The sequence below is a fragment of the Bombus bifarius genome, unplaced genomic scaffold, assembly GCF_011952205.1.
Source record: "Bombus bifarius isolate JDL3187 unplaced genomic scaffold, Bbif_JDL3187 scf7180000007973, whole genome shotgun sequence".
NCBI lineage: Eukaryota > Metazoa > Arthropoda > Insecta > Hymenoptera > Apidae > Bombus > Bombus bifarius.
Window position 1 is genome coordinate 3,319,274 of NW_022884359.1, and position 17,565 is coordinate 3,336,838.

Sequence of the window (17,565 nt, forward strand, 5' to 3'; positions counted from 1 at the left end):
TAAGCTGAACCAACATTCCAATGTTTTTAATTCGATAACGAATCCGTAAATTTTTTCAAATTTATACATTCCAGCTGGAAAATGCAGATTTGAAAAATACGAAAAGGTAGGATACCATGAAGTTCACATTTGAAATTTAAACGACAAGTTCGTTAAAATTTAATAGCATTTTTTTCTTCTCCTCGTCTCTCTGTCGTCGGCGGATGAATATTTCGTTCGTTCTAGCTAATCGACGCTTGTATTTCGCACTATCCGCGAGATACGTTTCATCGACAGCGCGCAGATTCATGGTTGCGAGAAATACCATGTTTTACCATGTCGAAGTCGTAGCCTGTTCATCGGAACGCAGGAGACCGGGTCATACATTGCCGTGGACCGAATCGTACGAAATCAAGCGAAAAGCTAGTGGAATATTTTTTTTACGCTCGAAGATAGCCACGAAGCGTACGTTGCGCGTCCTCGTTGAAAATTTCGACGTCGATAACCACTTTAATTAGCAGAGACGGCAGAGCGGACGAAATAAATTCACGATAATGAAGTTAATTAGCGAATTTTCCGCGTTCGAAAAATATGGCGCATTAAATTAGCGTAGATTCAAGATGGCAAATATTTTTGAAGATCGTTCTTGGTACGCGTGTACGTCTATAATCGTGTTACGATCGACAGAAGAGAGAACGCTATGTGAAAAGTGCAGAATAAAATTTGTCCATACCGTGCGTCGTTTTGGATAAAATAAAATTTGGAAAATTGTTTGGTGCACGCGAATTTGGTTAACTGTCGTGTAGGTGCGAGCAAACAACCAGCGAAAGGTGCAAAATGTCGAAAGTAATAGAAAAAAAAAAAAATGTAGAATAACGTTTTTTTCGTTGTAAGCCTAGTTTTCAAGAAAATTGAATTTTTCCAAATTATTTTGAACGAACTTTCAAATTTTGTTCTATGCTTTTTTACTGATTTTCGCACGTAGAATAACCTACCTACGTAGATTGATTAAATAAATCATTAGATTTAATTAACTAAATTAGACGTATTCAAGTACGTTTCAAAAATCCTCGAACTCTGTTCTCTCGAGAACGAACCGTCATACGGTAAGATGTTTCCTTATATTTTCGACGTATTTTTCCACGTGAAATTGCCCACGCTGTCGATCGTTGCACGATTTCGGACACCCCGTATGTTACTTCTCTTTACGGGGAGGAAAAAGTTCTGTTTGCATATGAAACGACCGAGGAATCGTTTGAAATGCGAGATGGCCCCGTTTCGACTCGATTTGTTCGATTTTGTTAAGCGTAAACAGGGCCCTACAATCGCCTCATAAAGCTATTGTGCCTGTGCAAAATACTCGAGTCGTCCGATCCTTTGTTATTTGTTCCCCGCTTCATTTCACGTCGATTCGACTCGATTACACGCGTGCACGGTCGCGATTCGTTATTTTAATGTAGGAAAAAGAAAAAAGGAAAAGTATAATTTCTCCCTCGTTTCAGCTTCGTGTTCAATTCGATTCTGTTAACAAGTGTAGGAATGTTCGAAAAGCTCGTACCGTTTTTTACTATACATTTGCGTATAATAGCGTAACGTTGAAGAGGCACTGCTTTTATTTCGCTCGTTATAGGAAACTAAGAACAAACGTTCAGAATTCGTAGGCGAAAGAAGTTTCTTCTTTCCGGAGATTTTCCTCAGCGACGACAATGCCGAATCGATGTATCATCGATACGCGAAATACGAATTCGCGCGTATCGTAGAAATTCATTATCAGAATCCTAGTTATCAGAAAATATTACTGGACGTTTCGTCGCTGTGTTGAAAGTCAAGACTCGTTTAAAGTACATAGAAGAGAAACGAAATACTCTGGAAGCTCGTAAAGGCTATTCGAAAAGAGCTCGTTACCGAAGGAGACGAAAAATTATTTAACAAACGGCGGGAAATTAAGAAATTCTAGTTAAATCCCTGTGGAATTTTCGCTATGAATTTCCCCGAACAACCTAATGCACACTTTCCTCCTTTATATCTTCTATAACCTAAATGGAATTTCGAAAAATGAAATGGCCAGGCAGAGTGAAAAAGGCATAGCAGAAGTTTGAAAAGCGCATCCTTTCACGGCAGCTTCGTTGCAAGCGAAATAGCGGAGTCGCAAAGTCGAAATTTCTCGCATAATTATTACACAACCGCGCGAGCCTCCTATGTTTCTAGTTATTTCAAACAGTTACCTTCACCACGACGTTACCTTTCAACGCCGATGATGTCGCGAAAAAGTGCATTTCGCGATTACTTATTCATATTTAACAACTTGCATAGGAAATTTTTCAGCCGTGAAACGTTGGCCTGCGACCAGTGCATTAACAATATGTACCAAGCTATTAACATGTATTACACTGCGCGCGTACGTGTTTGTACAGAGCGCTTGTGTAACGATATGCAAGCGGTTGTTAATAGTTGTCGGATTTATCGTGGGTAAAACTGTTGTCATTGAAGGAGCTTTTAAACGCGTTTGTTAAAAGCGGTACAAGCGGTAACAGTTTAGTTGCAAATACTCGCTGTATAACGTTCGCCGAAATCGTAGAGCCAGATTCGTTTGAAACATTCATTGCCGCGAAACGTGGCTGAAAAGTGGCAATCACGTAGCTTTTTACCCTATTGAAATATTTCTGTAAGTTGCTGAAAGGTCTCTATGTGTGTTTTCTTTTTTTTTCTCTTTCTTTTCGCCCCCTTCTTCCTCCTCTTCTCCTCTTTTTTTCTTCTGCTGGTTACGTTCGCCGTTACCCGCGTCCGTAATTTTCACGAAAAGCGGTGCCACGGTGATAAAACGTCTGGCGAAAAATACTTGACCGCGCGTGCACCGCGAATACTTGTGCCCTGACTGGCTCGAAACTCCGCGCGACATATCAAACAGAAAGGAAAAATTGCTTCGTGTTGATTCACGAGAACTGGGTTTTTTCAGGCCGAGTAGTTTTGCCGAGCGCGAAACAATGCAAAGTCTATTTGCCGGCGGGACATCCGATAAAGTAATTTCGTTATCTTGTGTTTGAATTCATGCTCTCGAAACGGAGAACTTTGCCGGGAAAGAGTAAACAGCAGTGTCTTGACTGCTCGAGAATATTAATTACGTCGCGCATTTTACTCTCAAACAGACAAGCTGCGACGCGATAAAGATGATAAAATTGAAGTCATACACAGAGTGATTGATGAAAATATTCGTACGCTCGGTGTCGTACGTTTTTAATCTGTTTCGATGTTAATTCGTATTTCTAGCTTGTCGATAATGTTTGTATTAGATGTTGCATCGATTATCAGAAATTTCCTATACGTCACGCGTGTTCAATATTAAGAAGAAGAAGAAACCTCGTCATCGAAGAAGAAGAAGAAACCTTGGTCATTGGCGATGAGAATGCTCGTAAGATTATTATCTTACACGAGTTTCGTTTCTCCGTTTAAAGAGCGTTACGAAAGTTTCTGCGAACGTAAATGTATCGCGTGTGGAAGCTTAGAGATATCCGTCCCATCCAGGACAAGCTTTCGTTCCATATTGATCAGAATCAGTTTAACAGAAACTCTAAAAAATGGAGATTACACAACAACTCTGTCCCAAGAATTCTAGAAGCGACAATTCATATCAACCTGCAACGAACGAAACAAGTTAATCGTTGAGAACGTGCATTGTACGATGCGTACGTTACTTGGACTAAATACACGCTGTTTCGAAGGAACTACGCGCAGTTGAAGTTTTACTCGGAAAAACGTTTCTTGCGCACCGGCGTAATATACGTAATATCTCATTGAAGATTGTTTTTATTCCCGTTGGGGAAACGTTGCTGCTCGAACAGAAAATTACAACGCGGCTACTTATTACGTTTTTCCACTTTCTAATAGCGTTGGTCCATACATTTCCTTAATCTACGCGCGAAATAAAAATTCCACTTATCGCGTGCGCGTCGCAGCTCATTTGGAGTGGCTACAATTTCCGCGCGATTTAACGTTTCATTATACATTTTAATTGCGCGTTTCACCGGCGTTTGCATCGCCGCCATTGTCACGTGCGTGGCCGATGCCTCGTGAAAACAGGACCTTCTATCGGCAGAAATGTAGCAACAATGGCAACCGCATGGACAAACGCACTCGCTGCGAAAATGGAACAATGATCCGTGAAACGTTGGGCCGGAACTGGTCTGTAACGTCCATTCTACCAGCTCTGGCACGATTTCGAGTCGCCGTGCTAAATTCATGGGGCGAAATCGACAAGATTCGACCAGAGCAGTTGCATGTTGCATATGGGATATCCAGGCGCGATGATTTTGGCGCCAAGAAATTTAACAAATACGCAGCGCGGTTTGCAGTATCTAAAAGTTGTAATATTGATTATTCGATGTTATGATGAGCCTGTAATTAATTACGTATCTCAAATAATATTTTGCAAAATCAACTTGCTCGTTCGTTACAGCCATTACACGTCCTTGCCCGTCGATTCTTGTTGAGCAGTGTTTGTTACTCCTTAAATATGGGCAATCCGAGAATCTCGTCATTTAAACCACACGACTAAACATTTTCTTTAGCAATTTAAAAAATATGGTTCAAACCAACTGGTAATTATAATTCTTCTATGTCAGAAAGTTATTATATCGCAGTGCTGTGTAATGTATTTCTACTACGAACTGCTACACGGGATACTCTTTATTTTTTAGTGGAATCAAGATTTTAGTTTAATGAAAGTACATGAAAATCTAATCGCAAATAGTATTTTGCAAAATCAGCTTGTTCGTTCGTTACAGCCATTACACGTCCTTGTTCGTCGATTCTTGTTGAGCAGTGTTTGTTACTCCTTAAATATGGGGAATCTGAGAATCTCGTCATTTAAACCACACGACTAAACATTCTCTGTAGCAATTTAAAAAATATGGTTCAAACCAACTTGTAATTATAATTCTTCTATGTCAGAAAGTTATTATATCGTATTGCTGTGTAATATATTTCAAGCTACAAACTGCTACACTGGATGCTCTTTATTTTTTTAATCAAATCCATTCGTAATTGCGACTTGGTTGAAAAATGGATTTCCGATCACCTTTATTCCGCGAAAATTTTAAAACCCCATTCTCAGTAAATATCAGCACCATATCCGGCGAAACAGTAGAGAGAATAAACGATTTCTGCATGTCACTTACGAAATGACGGAAAGATCGTTCCCGGCATTGGCGTTGTTTACTTCAATGTTACCGTGTGTGTCTAGATAGCACAGTAAGTACTCGAGATACTTAAACCGAGCCAGGGAGTAGAGAAAATATTAACAAAGATTTGATAAACAGACTTTTACTCGCGTTGGAGCCTGCGATATCGAGTTTCAGCAAAAACCGCATACTATATGTCCTGAATCAATGCCGCGCTGTGAAACGCGAAAACGCGAAGACGCGTTGACATTGGTTTGCGAACGTGACCAGCGAATTTTGATTTTGGTGTTGAATCGAAATCGAGATTTTTCTTCTCATTTAAGTGTGATTCAGTTAAATGTGCGTAAAAGGCACTGCGTGGCTTGAAATCTTCTTCTTCGATACCTTTGAATCTTTATGTACCTGAATTCGCACCAAGTACCTGAGTTCTTTAGTACTCGAACATCTATAAATCTGTCAGATATCCGAGTTACCAACGCTACTGCGACTCTCGAATTTCTAGATTTCTCTGTGATATTTCGCTCATTTCTTCAAATGTATTGTAACGCTAGAAAAATACAGTTGGGTAGAAAATGAGTACCGAGTACCTGGAATGTCGGACTCGAATTCTTTAGTATTCTTCTGTATTTAATTGCACCTCAAGGTATCTAAATTTTTGTGCAATTTTATTGTTATCTATCTAAATCGTCAAATATTAAATTCCAGCGTATTTAAAATCTCAGATACCTGAGTTCTCATACCATGAATTCTTAGGGTTGAAATTTTTAATATCCCTAGGTATCTCTAAATAGAAATTTTCAATCAAAACTGTCACGCAACGTTTCGTTCTTTGCTGCAATTTCGTATAAAATTATTGCAAATGCAAGTAAAATCACGCGAGTAAATCGACGAGACTAAACCAGCGCAGTTGCTCGTTGCACATGGTGAAACTTCTCCTTTCTACGGGATCTAAGCGCGGCGATTTGCCGCGGCGAAGAAAACCGAGTACGGCCGAACTCTGTCGAACTGGCACTCGCGTGAGAAAGACTGAGAAGGAAGGAGTCGCGCGACGTACGGACGTGCGATCGTACGCGCGTGTTCGATTGCCAGATTTTTCCTTCCGAAGCAACCGATCTCCATCGATATCCATTCAGTGAATCCTATTTAAGTGATACGAGAGGGCTGTATCGAGTTGGATTAACCAGGGACACATCGAACCGCTTAGATGCCGTTTCCAGTTCGTTACCTCCGACACGTGAGCGTTCACTTTTTCTTACTTTCTACGAAAATGCCGCGTTATTCTTTAGCTGTCAGTCAAATTCACCTTTTCTCGTCGATACGACGCTAGTTCCGTGTTGTTCGATCGACTTAATGGAACGAGGTTGTCTGCGTCCTTCTGCATGTACGAGCTAGTTATTTGCAAATCGGTCAACTCTACGAAACAGAAAGCAGAAAAAATTGATGACATTGTGCGAGACAAGCGTCAAAGTGTTTTGACGTTAAAATTAAAAAATCCTCAACAAGTGGAGATATCGCGTCTTAGCCTGTGAACGGCTCGTACGATGAACCGGAGACACGCGTTCCTCTGATTTTGTCAGACTTCTTACGAACGATTACAGAGAAAGGTAGGCATTTCCCTCGTTGCTCGATTAACGATTTCGAAAGTCAGGCATTTTTCATCAGGCCGCTATTTGGCCTGATTAAGCGAGCGTAATTTAAAACGATTTTCATCCAGATGCTCGTGTATATCAGCAAATGCGGGACGATTGTTTAATTCTAGGGAGATTCCTGGGAATTTTATCGCGTCATTAGAATGGTAGTTGTACGCGTTACAATTTCGTGGAGAATTTCGCGATTGCTTTCGTATGCCAGGGAATTTCGTATCGCGTGGTCGTGGCGCACGCGCGGTCGCTTACTTTTTTCGCCAAATGAATCCGACAGCTATAAGCAACGAGACAGGAGAAATTACATATTGATATATCACAAGTAAACGATATACGTATTTCTGCTCGAAGCACATAAGTATAGTTCGTGTCTGTAAGTCGTTATTGGTTTTAGTTAGGTTTTTAATCCGTTAGGAATGTCGAAGTTACACGGACAAGTTAGTCGGGCGAAGTTGGTGTTGAAAATTCCTTTTTTCTTTTCTTTTTGTCTTTTAAGTTTACCGACGACGAATCACGAATAAAAGCAATTCGACGTTACGCGCAATGTCGATGAGAGTTGTATAGCGTCGCAGGAATTATTGGACGAATCATTTGAGAAGGCAGTCGTGAGATGCGAAGCTGTAAACAGTAAAAAATCACTTTGATCTTGCTCGAACTTTGTTTGAGTACGAATACGTTTCGCCAAACGATTCGGATTGCTTTTGCATCTTTCTTTTTTCGTTTTTTTTTTTTTTTTTTTTTTTTTGAACGACGATCGTTATTGAGTATCGATTCGTCGTACTAAAACCCTTTACTCATTCCCAGCTGGCGCAAACATCCTGTATTTTCAATTTTCTATTTCGTTTCTCGTTACTGCTTATTAATATTTTATGATTTCTCGTTAATCGAGAAGCTCACGATAAATCGAGAACCTCGCTGAATTTTTCAATCTCGTAAACAACAATACATTTCATTAGTCAGAAGTTAAATTCGTAACGTGGCCTTTTTAGTCTCGTTATTGATTACAGTATCTTTATTTTCATCCGTACCGACAGTATTATTGACGATACCAAAGTATTATTTTGTTTACTTTCGGAGAAAGGTCAACGTGGACAAGGATTACTTTCGTTACGAGCTGTTCAATTTTTAATAACACTAGAAAACGTGCTATCTCACGGATTGATCCGTTGTCATTTCCTTATTTCGTGTAAGAATCGCGTAATTTTATCCTGTAACAGCTACCACGAGCTTAAATTACTCTCTAACTACCGTCGTGCGCTTCAAGTGACGTCAAAAGCCGCAGGACAGAGCTATGTATATTCCGTGAAACACCGGCTTCAACCTCTTAGATTAATTAGGTAGCTTAATTTTTCATTTCACGTGAAATCTCGTCCAATTTGCGCGAGTTATTCGAAAGTTGAACGGACGAAGAGATAAAATCGCCGGAGGATTTAAAATCCTTTGAAATAATCGGCAGCTTAAGTTCTCCGCGTTATTCGGAATTTCATTTAGCTTGTTAGGATCATTTTCGACTAATATACCTGCGAAACTTTATATCCGCGATCCTTATCTGTCCACTGTTTATGCCTCCAATGATTAACGATCGATCCTTTCGTTTAATTAGAAACCTCGAAACTCTGGTAAACGCGTGTATAAAGCAATGTACAGAACCGTGTACGAGTATTTGAACGTTCAAAACTTTATATTATACCGCTTCGCGTTAACTACCGTTGCTATCGATATCTACTAGCCGTATATGTTTGCCATTAATAACGTCAGAAGTGAAAATTGGATGGAAGAATTCCGCTCGAAATACATTTTACATTATTTGCAATGATACACACGTGTTCATCTTTGGTCGATTTGTAGTAACGGTATACGCGAATCTCATCAAAATATGCAAATTAACGACGAAAGAGTAATTACGAGCAACGGTAATCACCTTTTTGGCAGCGATCATCCTGAGGCTAGAAACCTAAATTAAAAAACCTATCGATAATGTATTTTATTACTTGCTATATATATATATCGCTATATGTAACTTGCAACTTAAATATCATCGATTATATTAACACCGGAAGTTTCCGTCTTACATGAACTCGATAACATGAACTCGATATGTAAAAGCTCTCTATGGCAAGTGTTGGAACGCTTTCGCGGGCCACTGTACGTACACGTCCGGTTAATAAATAATTGCTTGATCAGCCAGTGCTTTTCATACCCTTGACACCGAATCCGATAAAACGATTACATGGAAACAAGCCGTAAACGCGAACGAGGGGGAAAATACATGTTACGTGAAACATTCGCATTCCTGCGAGACCGCGTTGCAAACTCAATTGATAATGACGCCACGGGATACGCGTCTCCGGATAGGCAACGGTTTTCACGCTGTTCGCAGTTAGATTTTCCGATTCTATGAGAAAAGAAAACATCGCGGAACCCTCGTGTGTCTCGTTTGCATGTAACACCGAAGCTTATCGAACGAAAAGTTGCAGCATTTCGTGCATCGTTTCCGTTTTGAAATTGGTTTGGTTTGCGAATCTACGCAATTACATATCGAGTTGCGTTGGTTTCGATAAATGCTGGGATATCGGTTTTTCGTGAAATTGCCGGTGCTCCGATTGTCCGAAATTAGAGTCGAACGAAGAAGCTGTACAGCTAATCATACGGAATAATGCGATGTACAAAGCGAATTATCGAAACCAAAATATGTAACGATGTTGTGGATCGAGTTCGGTTAATTACAGGCCGATATTTATGATAGGTACATTGGCTGGCCAGATACATTTTCGAAAAACGGGTATTATATCTCGCGAGCACTGGTGGGATCAAGTTCAATATGTATTCATGAATACAAAGTTATTTCCAATACGAAAGTTTCGCTTCGTAGAAGCCGTTTGATAGTCGTAAGTGATCATGTTGCGTTCTCCGTATTTAATTTATTTTACATAAGCAGATTCGAAAATGGCACCTGTAGGAAAATGGCATATAGGAGTCCACTGTGCACTTTGACGTTTCCGAACGTGTTGTATATTATACACATTATGTATGATATACGTACGTTTCAATTTTCTTCGAGTTTGACGTTCGAAATAAAAAGCTGTGACACCGTGAAAATGAGAAATCACGTCGTTAACGATCCTTTCGTATGTTCCTCGAATTTAAGAAATTGTTCTACCATAGAAAATGATTCGAAGATTCCATGCAATGTTCGTAAACGTTGGACAACCACACAGCAACTCCTTCAATTTGTATTTTAACTAATTTTCGTTTCAATCGGAAGAGTAGCTGCTCTGAAAAAAATCTTTGTCGTAACGAGAAACCGTGCTAACAATTATCCTGTCGTATCTGTTCGAACTTGTGACATTTCCTATCGATAAAAAAAGTACGATTCAATTAAGAGCGATTCAATGAACTGGAGTAACATTTAATCGCAAAGTGGAGTACTTTTATTGCACGATTATGCAAGGACATTGGAAAACCAACGGGATATCATAGTTGCACCTGGAACCGGTCCCGTTTGTCAGGGTCGAATTTACGGATTAGGCAACACTTGCATGTGAAAGTCGTCAAGGTTGAGATGCGAACACTGCCTTTAGAACGACGACGATGCATCGAGCTACGGTACTGTTGCAATCTATTCTTCCATTGTTCCTCGATGCTATCTGTACAGGAAAGAAAAAGAAAAATGTAAAAGGAAGACCACGCTGATATTAGAAGCATGCAATTTCTGTCCCATTCGTGGCTCACACGTACCAGTCTCGTGAGTTAACTCACGCGGCTTAATGACACTTTAATCGACGACTGCACGTAGCGTGCTATTATTTCACTCACCTACGCTTCAACGTTTTAAAATACAATTTTGAACTTTGCATAGAACGATCGAACTGTATAACGAAACACCGTTCGCAAGTAGAAAGAACTTGACTTTCTAAGAAACTAAACTATCTCGCCTTTCCGGAGAAGCTGAACCCCGGGAAAAACATCTTTTTATCGACAACTAAAAAAAATAATAAAATAACACAAAAGCACGATTTCTCCGACATTTTCACAAGCAAGAGCACGGTACGCTGAAACTGAAGACCAGTTTTACCGAAAAACAAACGCGTTTATGACTCGGATACTCGACGACTCGTTAAAGTGCGATATTGTCTGCACGCGACGTCGGATGTGAAAGGGTTGTAAACAGACGCAAAAATCATTACGATACGGATTTCACCGGAATCCTATTTCTACGGATACCGTTACAAAGGTACGGCAAGTTGGTACGTGCAATTTCACCATTGAGACGCTGAGTTGAAAAGGTCAAACAGCATTGATACAGGAACGCACCTATCGTCGTGGAACTGGCGTACGAAGAACAGGTAAGTAGGTGCTTCGGTATTCAACATCGCGAAGAGAAAGGATGCAATTAAGTGCCTATGCCTATCTCCCAGTGAAAGCCAGCCAAGCGAACGAAGATGCGAAGAGATGTGCTCACCCTTCGGAGATTAATACCTCTTTCACACGGATGCGAACCAGGTCATTCAACCGGCAGCATTGTGGAAGTTCCCGGTGCAAATGTTCACGGTGCTCGATTAGTAATTGGTTTTGAATACGGTCCAGTCACGATAAATCGATCGTTTATTTCAACGGAAGTCTGTCGAAGTTTCTAAATTGACGCGCGTTCCGGCAAATACACGTTTCAACGAGTAAAAAAAGAAAAGAAAGTAATGAGGGGAAAAAAGAAGAAGGAGGAAGTCGATTTTGCTTTCAGGTAAAATAGGTTTCGTCGTTCGATCATCGCCGTAAGCGTTTCAATATGGAAAATATGCTATTACAAATTAATACATAATCCTGAACATACGATAATTATACACGAATATATCTTTTGGTATATTACACTGCTGTATTAATTACTCATTAAATACACATAATAACACGACCTCTACTCGCTATCGATGACTACGAATAATTAGGACGCTCTAGTCATCAGGCTGGATCCGCGATGAACGATTATTCGGTTCATTAAAAACACGCTAAGAATGACTTTGCATATTATTAAATCCTGTTGCTGCTACGGCGATCTTGCAAAGGTGATTCGATGCCAATCAGCCGCGACATTCTAAAGTTATAAAGTGAACATCAAACATGGTAAATGGTGGAATGCTACAGGTGAGAAACGTGACGAGTCAGTCTCTTGCGAAATGTGACAGCAATTACGAAATTCAATAGGTTTTTCACCAATGCTACGTCAAAATTATCTTTGATATTGATATCGGATTTGGATTTTCGTAATTTGATTTGGACCGTCTTCCTATCATATTTCGGATATAGCAATAACATTGATCGCATACGAGGATTAGTATTAATTGAATTAAACTAACGATCTAATAACATCTAAAATAACGATCAAATAACATCACTATTAGGATTGTACGAATAATTTCCGCGTTTTTAACACGCTTTTCTGCGTCTAAACCACGCGACATTCTCAGTTTCTCAGAAAGTCAAGTTCTCTAGTTTCTGTGTATATGTTTGTAGATATATGAGTTGTCTGGTAACCAAATTTTCGTACCTAAATTTCCCGAGTACCTGAGTTTCCGAGTACCCGAGTTTCCGAGTACCCGAGTTTCCGAATACCCGAGAATTCGGCAATTTCCCGAGTACCTGAATTTTGAGCGCACCTGATAACCGAATTTTCAAGCAGGTAATTTATTTCTCAGTTACATTCTTAGACGAGTGAATTTTTCTTTAGGATTTTTATTAGGTCGTCCGAAAAGTTTCTTTCGTTTTATAAGGAAATAACGAATGCACAAAATTTTCCGTTTTATATTATTTTGTCGAATTACGTCCGATCCATTTCGTTCTATCAAACTAAAGATCACAACGTTCGACAAATTAGGTTTCATGTTTGTATAAATATGCATCGTTGTAAAAGACGCGTCTGTAAAAGAAAGACACTTTTCGGACAACCTAATAACTTTCGAAATCTTGAATTCTGGAGTATTTATTTAAAATCTCAGGTACGTGAGTTGATAGTAGTATAGTATAGCAATAGTAGGTTGCCGACTAAATTCATAAATGCTTGATCAATACCGGTTTGCAGAATAATTCGTACACCGTGTTTTCCATTAATTCTGCACAATTTTCCTGGAAATAAAATTCGCTAACGCGATGCGTTTTATTTACTTCCGGTCGATCACGCGATACGTTTCGAAACGCAAACTCTAGGAACCTTGGGAATAGTTAAAACTGTCCGAATTAAAAGAGACCGTCGTATTAAAACGCAGCTCGTTCCCGCTAATATTTTTATATAATTGGGAATATTTTAATGAAATTGATTTACGGCTAGAGTTTGCTGCTCCCGTTCGACCTACAACTTTCGTAGTTGCCAGAGTCCAATTAAAATTCTGTAATTACAGTAACTCGGGGTTCATTCATAATGATGTGCGCGTATCGCGCAGATCCGCTGCTTTACTTTCCCCCATCTAGCTCCTTGCACCGAGTATATACATACTTCTTTTGCTTTAATCAACCGCACAGGTATATATACGTATATAATGTTGTGTGTATGTGTACATATATATATATTGCTTTAAAGCCGAGATATTTTTCTCTCATCTTTTATGGACAACTATTGTTCGAACAGATATTTCTCGATTTATAAATCGCTGGGGCACAATGCGGCGTTTAAAATATATTTAGAGAGGAACGGTTATAACGCAGTCGGAATGAAAAGAAAAATAGCAAATCGATACGCGTTTACGTCTGCGAGGATTATATCACGTGTTGAATTAAGGCGCGTTACCATTTTTGCGAAACACATGGTGATATCTTTCACGACGTGTCCTACCAGAAACCTGCTCCCTTGTTAATTAAAACGGCGACAGAAATAATTCGCTTGTACGATTGTTCGTATAGTTCGTGGAAGAATTGGCCATACAAACATTGTTAATTTCATTTGCAATGAAAAAAAAGCAATTGCGGACGATGATTTTGACGCGAAAGACCAAACGAAACAATTTTTCGCCGACTGTTGTGAATAGATTTATATTCTTGTTTATTTTAGATACATCGGAAAGTTTCGTCGTTGTATTTTATTTGAATATTTACAATTTGATGTTTGCATGTCGATAAATATTTGTTTCAATCGACAAAATCGCGAGGTATACATTCTGGCAACGCTACTACCGCGTACAATTCGGTTAATGGTATATTTTTAATGAAAAGATAATTTCAGAAACTTCGTAACGATGGATGTTTAGACGTTTAACAAAATGCTTGGCAAGAGAGAAAATTCCATATTGATTTGCGTAACGAGAATTATGTTCCGCAAATACTAAACGATACTTAGAACGAATAATAGTTTTACGTTAATGGATTACGACTGATAAATAGCAATCAATTTATACATTTATTTATATAGCAATGAAATAGTAATTAATTCGTAGATCGATTGATAAACATTTCAGTTAAGGAAGTCGACTTTTCTTTATCGCAGCAAAAAGTAGACAAAACTTGTCGATCGGTTCAATAAATTTCTTCATAGATATTTCATAGAATCTCGTAAGAAGGTAATTGTACGGAAAAAAGTTATGTCTCTTTTCTTGCGTATTCGAATCCCGTTACCCTTTTATGCGACGTCCCGATAAATCTCGACGACCGGTGCTCGCGTAAATCAGAAAAAATGGTTAGAAGCACTTTAAAGGTGGCGACAGAAAGCATCCACCGGTTCTCGTATCGATCGTTAACCGGTCGAATTTCTTCCAGAATATCGTCTCATCAGTTTCGATAAATGAGATTTACTTTCGCACCTCTTTTCGCCTTCTGATTTTCAAGATCGTTTTATCCTCAACGAATCCAGTCCTTCTTTGCCATTTTTCCATAGAAATTCACTTCGCGCTTTCTTTCTTTATTTGATAGCCACTTTCAGATTCACGGACGCAAGATCTTTAGTATACATCCATAATATCTTTGTAAATGGAGACCTGTTAAAGTTACGATCGAATTTCATACAAAGGAACAGAAAATATAATACGTAAAACGGCAGGACTTTTTAGGAAAGTAGAACGCGGTAGTACGGTCTTTATGAATTAGGTACACGAAGGAAAATGAATCGTTTTAAAATGCTTCTACGGTAGGAACAAAGAATAACGTCACTTTTTTTAGGAGAAATTTGACACAATGAGGAATCGTAGACTTCGCGGTTACAGTTTTGTAAAAATCTATGAAGCAGAGAACGTATTATTTGAACACGCTGTATATAGGAATATTGTAAGAATTTTGTAATTTTATACGAGAAGATAAGAGCAAGGGTTTAATTAGGATAGCGAAGAACCATTGGCTTCGGGTAACTTACATATCCACGTCGGAATACTAAATCACGAAATTCCAACGAAATTGCATAATAAATGAAACGTTTCGAAAGATACGTCCAAAAAGATTCGAAAAAGAATCTCGCAGTATCGATAAAAAGATCATAGACTCTAAGAGTATTAAAGCAGAAAACCGGTTGTCAGAGATATTACAGATAGATCACAGGTTCGGGATGAAACGAGTCGTTTTAGAAAACTGTTTCCATAAATATTTGAGGATCCTGCGACAAATGATATCGACGGAAAGCAGCGTGATGGTCAAAGTACGTAAATCCGGTGTAACACGAAGTGTAAAACAATCCGAGCGAAGTTTGCAAAAACCGCGAACATTCGATACCGTTCCCCTTTACGAGTGAAAAAGGCAACAGAGATAAAGTTGCCTTTAGAAAATAATTATTTTGTTCGGCGAGATTCTGTTTAATGAAAGGCCTTTTTCATCCATACGCGCTGCTAATGGGCTTCTTTGAGAATGGATGAGCCCGCGGGGAGAGGGAAATTTAATTTTGATAAAAGAGGCTTATAAGTACGGTGTTGAGGATCGTTTAACTTGCACCGTTAAAGACATACATTAGCCTGTTACTTCTCCAAGAATATAGAATCCAAAGGGCGTCGTAATAACACCAGCTGGATATTACCTCACGTTTCAACCATATATTTCTTATCGTTCTTCCGGAGTGGCTGCGAATCCTCAATTATGCTCGTAAAAGTTTTATACCTGTCCATATGCGCGGTGATCCATCCTGCTGCTACAAACGATCGTACTCGATGACAATTCCTCTGACAACAGACTACACTGACGCTAAAACGGAGTTTTTCGTCTTTCAATGTGACAATCGTGCCACGGAACACGATATCATCTAACATTTTTATAATCGGCGTGTTATTCTCTTCGCTCGATGTTGTTAATTTTCAGTATTTTCTAACATATTCGTTGGTTTCTTGCGAATATCTGCAAGTTGAGCACGGACGGAGGTCTCTTCGGAGACGTTGGTTCGATTAAATCGTTTTAATTTAAGGAATATCTTTCTTGAGAATTTTGGATCTTAATTGCCGAAATAATGGCATAGGAACGTTAAATTTACGCGTAGAATTTATATTAAAATAGTTACATATTTCTTTGATAAATGATTTCGAAGATATTCATCGATACACTTGCACGCGTCTCACCTTCTTCCACACCGGACTGTTAACTGAACAGTTTACATTCCTTTGTTTTCGAGACGCCGCGCACACACATACTTCCACACACAAGTATCACTACTACGCAGCTAACTCAGTCCAGCACATAAAATTATACATATGTCAATAATCTTGATATTATATGTGTGTTGTATTACTTAATTATATCTTTATTATATCTATGGATAAAAAGGATGTGCGAATAAAGAACGATATAACGCGATTTCGATTGTCTTTTACGTAGGTAGAATAAAATACGAATAGGAAGAGACTGCTGGACGGTACGGTAGGAAATTCTCCGAAAAATTGATCGACTAGTCATTTGACATTTGTTTCAAGTGAATTATATCGGGAATATTCGCGACTAGATTCGATATTATACTAGAAACCCATACACGTGTAGAATTGAAATTTGTTGAAAAAGTAATTGGGTCATGTCATACTATGTCGCTGAGATTCATAGATCATGTTACGTTTTTCCCAAGTTAATCACTTCAATAATATACAGCGGTTGAACGAAATAAAACATTTTACCGAACCGTAGAGCTAACATTTTTCATCTAAAAGCTAGGTTCCACGAACGTGGCACTTTATATCATTGCTCTCTGTACGAGTGGGTTATAGGTTCTTTGACAAATTAATGTGCAGGAAGAATATTGTGGCGGATGGAAGATTGAGCCACAAAGAACTTCCCTCGTCTCTATTGTGTCGAATAGGAAATTTTCTGCTTTGTTCTTTTCTACAAAAATTAGGTTTTCTCTGATTCAAGGAATTTTAATGGAATTTACCCGTAATGAAATAGTCGGCGAATAGTACGTGAAAGGGTGAAGGCTATTCTCAAAGGCGGAACGAGAAGTGCTGATTTCTTTTTTCTTTCAGAATACCCTGCGAAATAGGGAATTTAAAAACAATTTTCATGTTTTAAATTGCATATTATCGAACGTAGATTCAAGTCGTTCTGAAGCCTTAACAAATTTTGTTCAAATAATAATTCTTAGCAATTTCTTTTACCGAGTAATCCATTCGCGCGGAAATTTGTGTATGCGAGCTACGAACGAAAATAGGAAATACGTGTTTTTCGCATTTTTTTCATCCAATAACGAAACTTCGATGAAAATAGTAATCGTAACGTCCGATAAAAATATGCGTCTTTATTTCAAAAAAAAAAATAACGATACTTACACGGAAGAAACAGATGTAAATTATCAGGTAACGACTTTTGGATGAAGCTGTACGTGGCTGTGAGAT

The 17,565-nt window shown here is 38.8% G+C and overlaps 1 protein-coding gene across 4 annotated transcripts in view; it reads left to right on the forward strand.

Moving 5' to 3' along the window:
• Positions 1-17,565, forward strand: part of LOC117216798 (venom dipeptidyl peptidase 4-like) — a 303,125-nt gene that overhangs the window by 17,760 nt on the left and 267,800 nt on the right. The window contains exon 1 of one of the 4 annotated variants that reach the window (XM_033463830.1): positions 6,234-6,390. The exons of the other annotated variants lie outside the window; for them this stretch is intronic. Coding sequence (XP_033319721.1) covers positions 6,361-6,390 — 30 coding nt within the window. The 5' untranslated portion in view covers positions 6,234-6,360. Of the gene's footprint in view, positions 1-6,233; positions 6,391-17,565 lie in introns of those variants that run through there. 4 annotated transcript variants of the gene reach the window in all.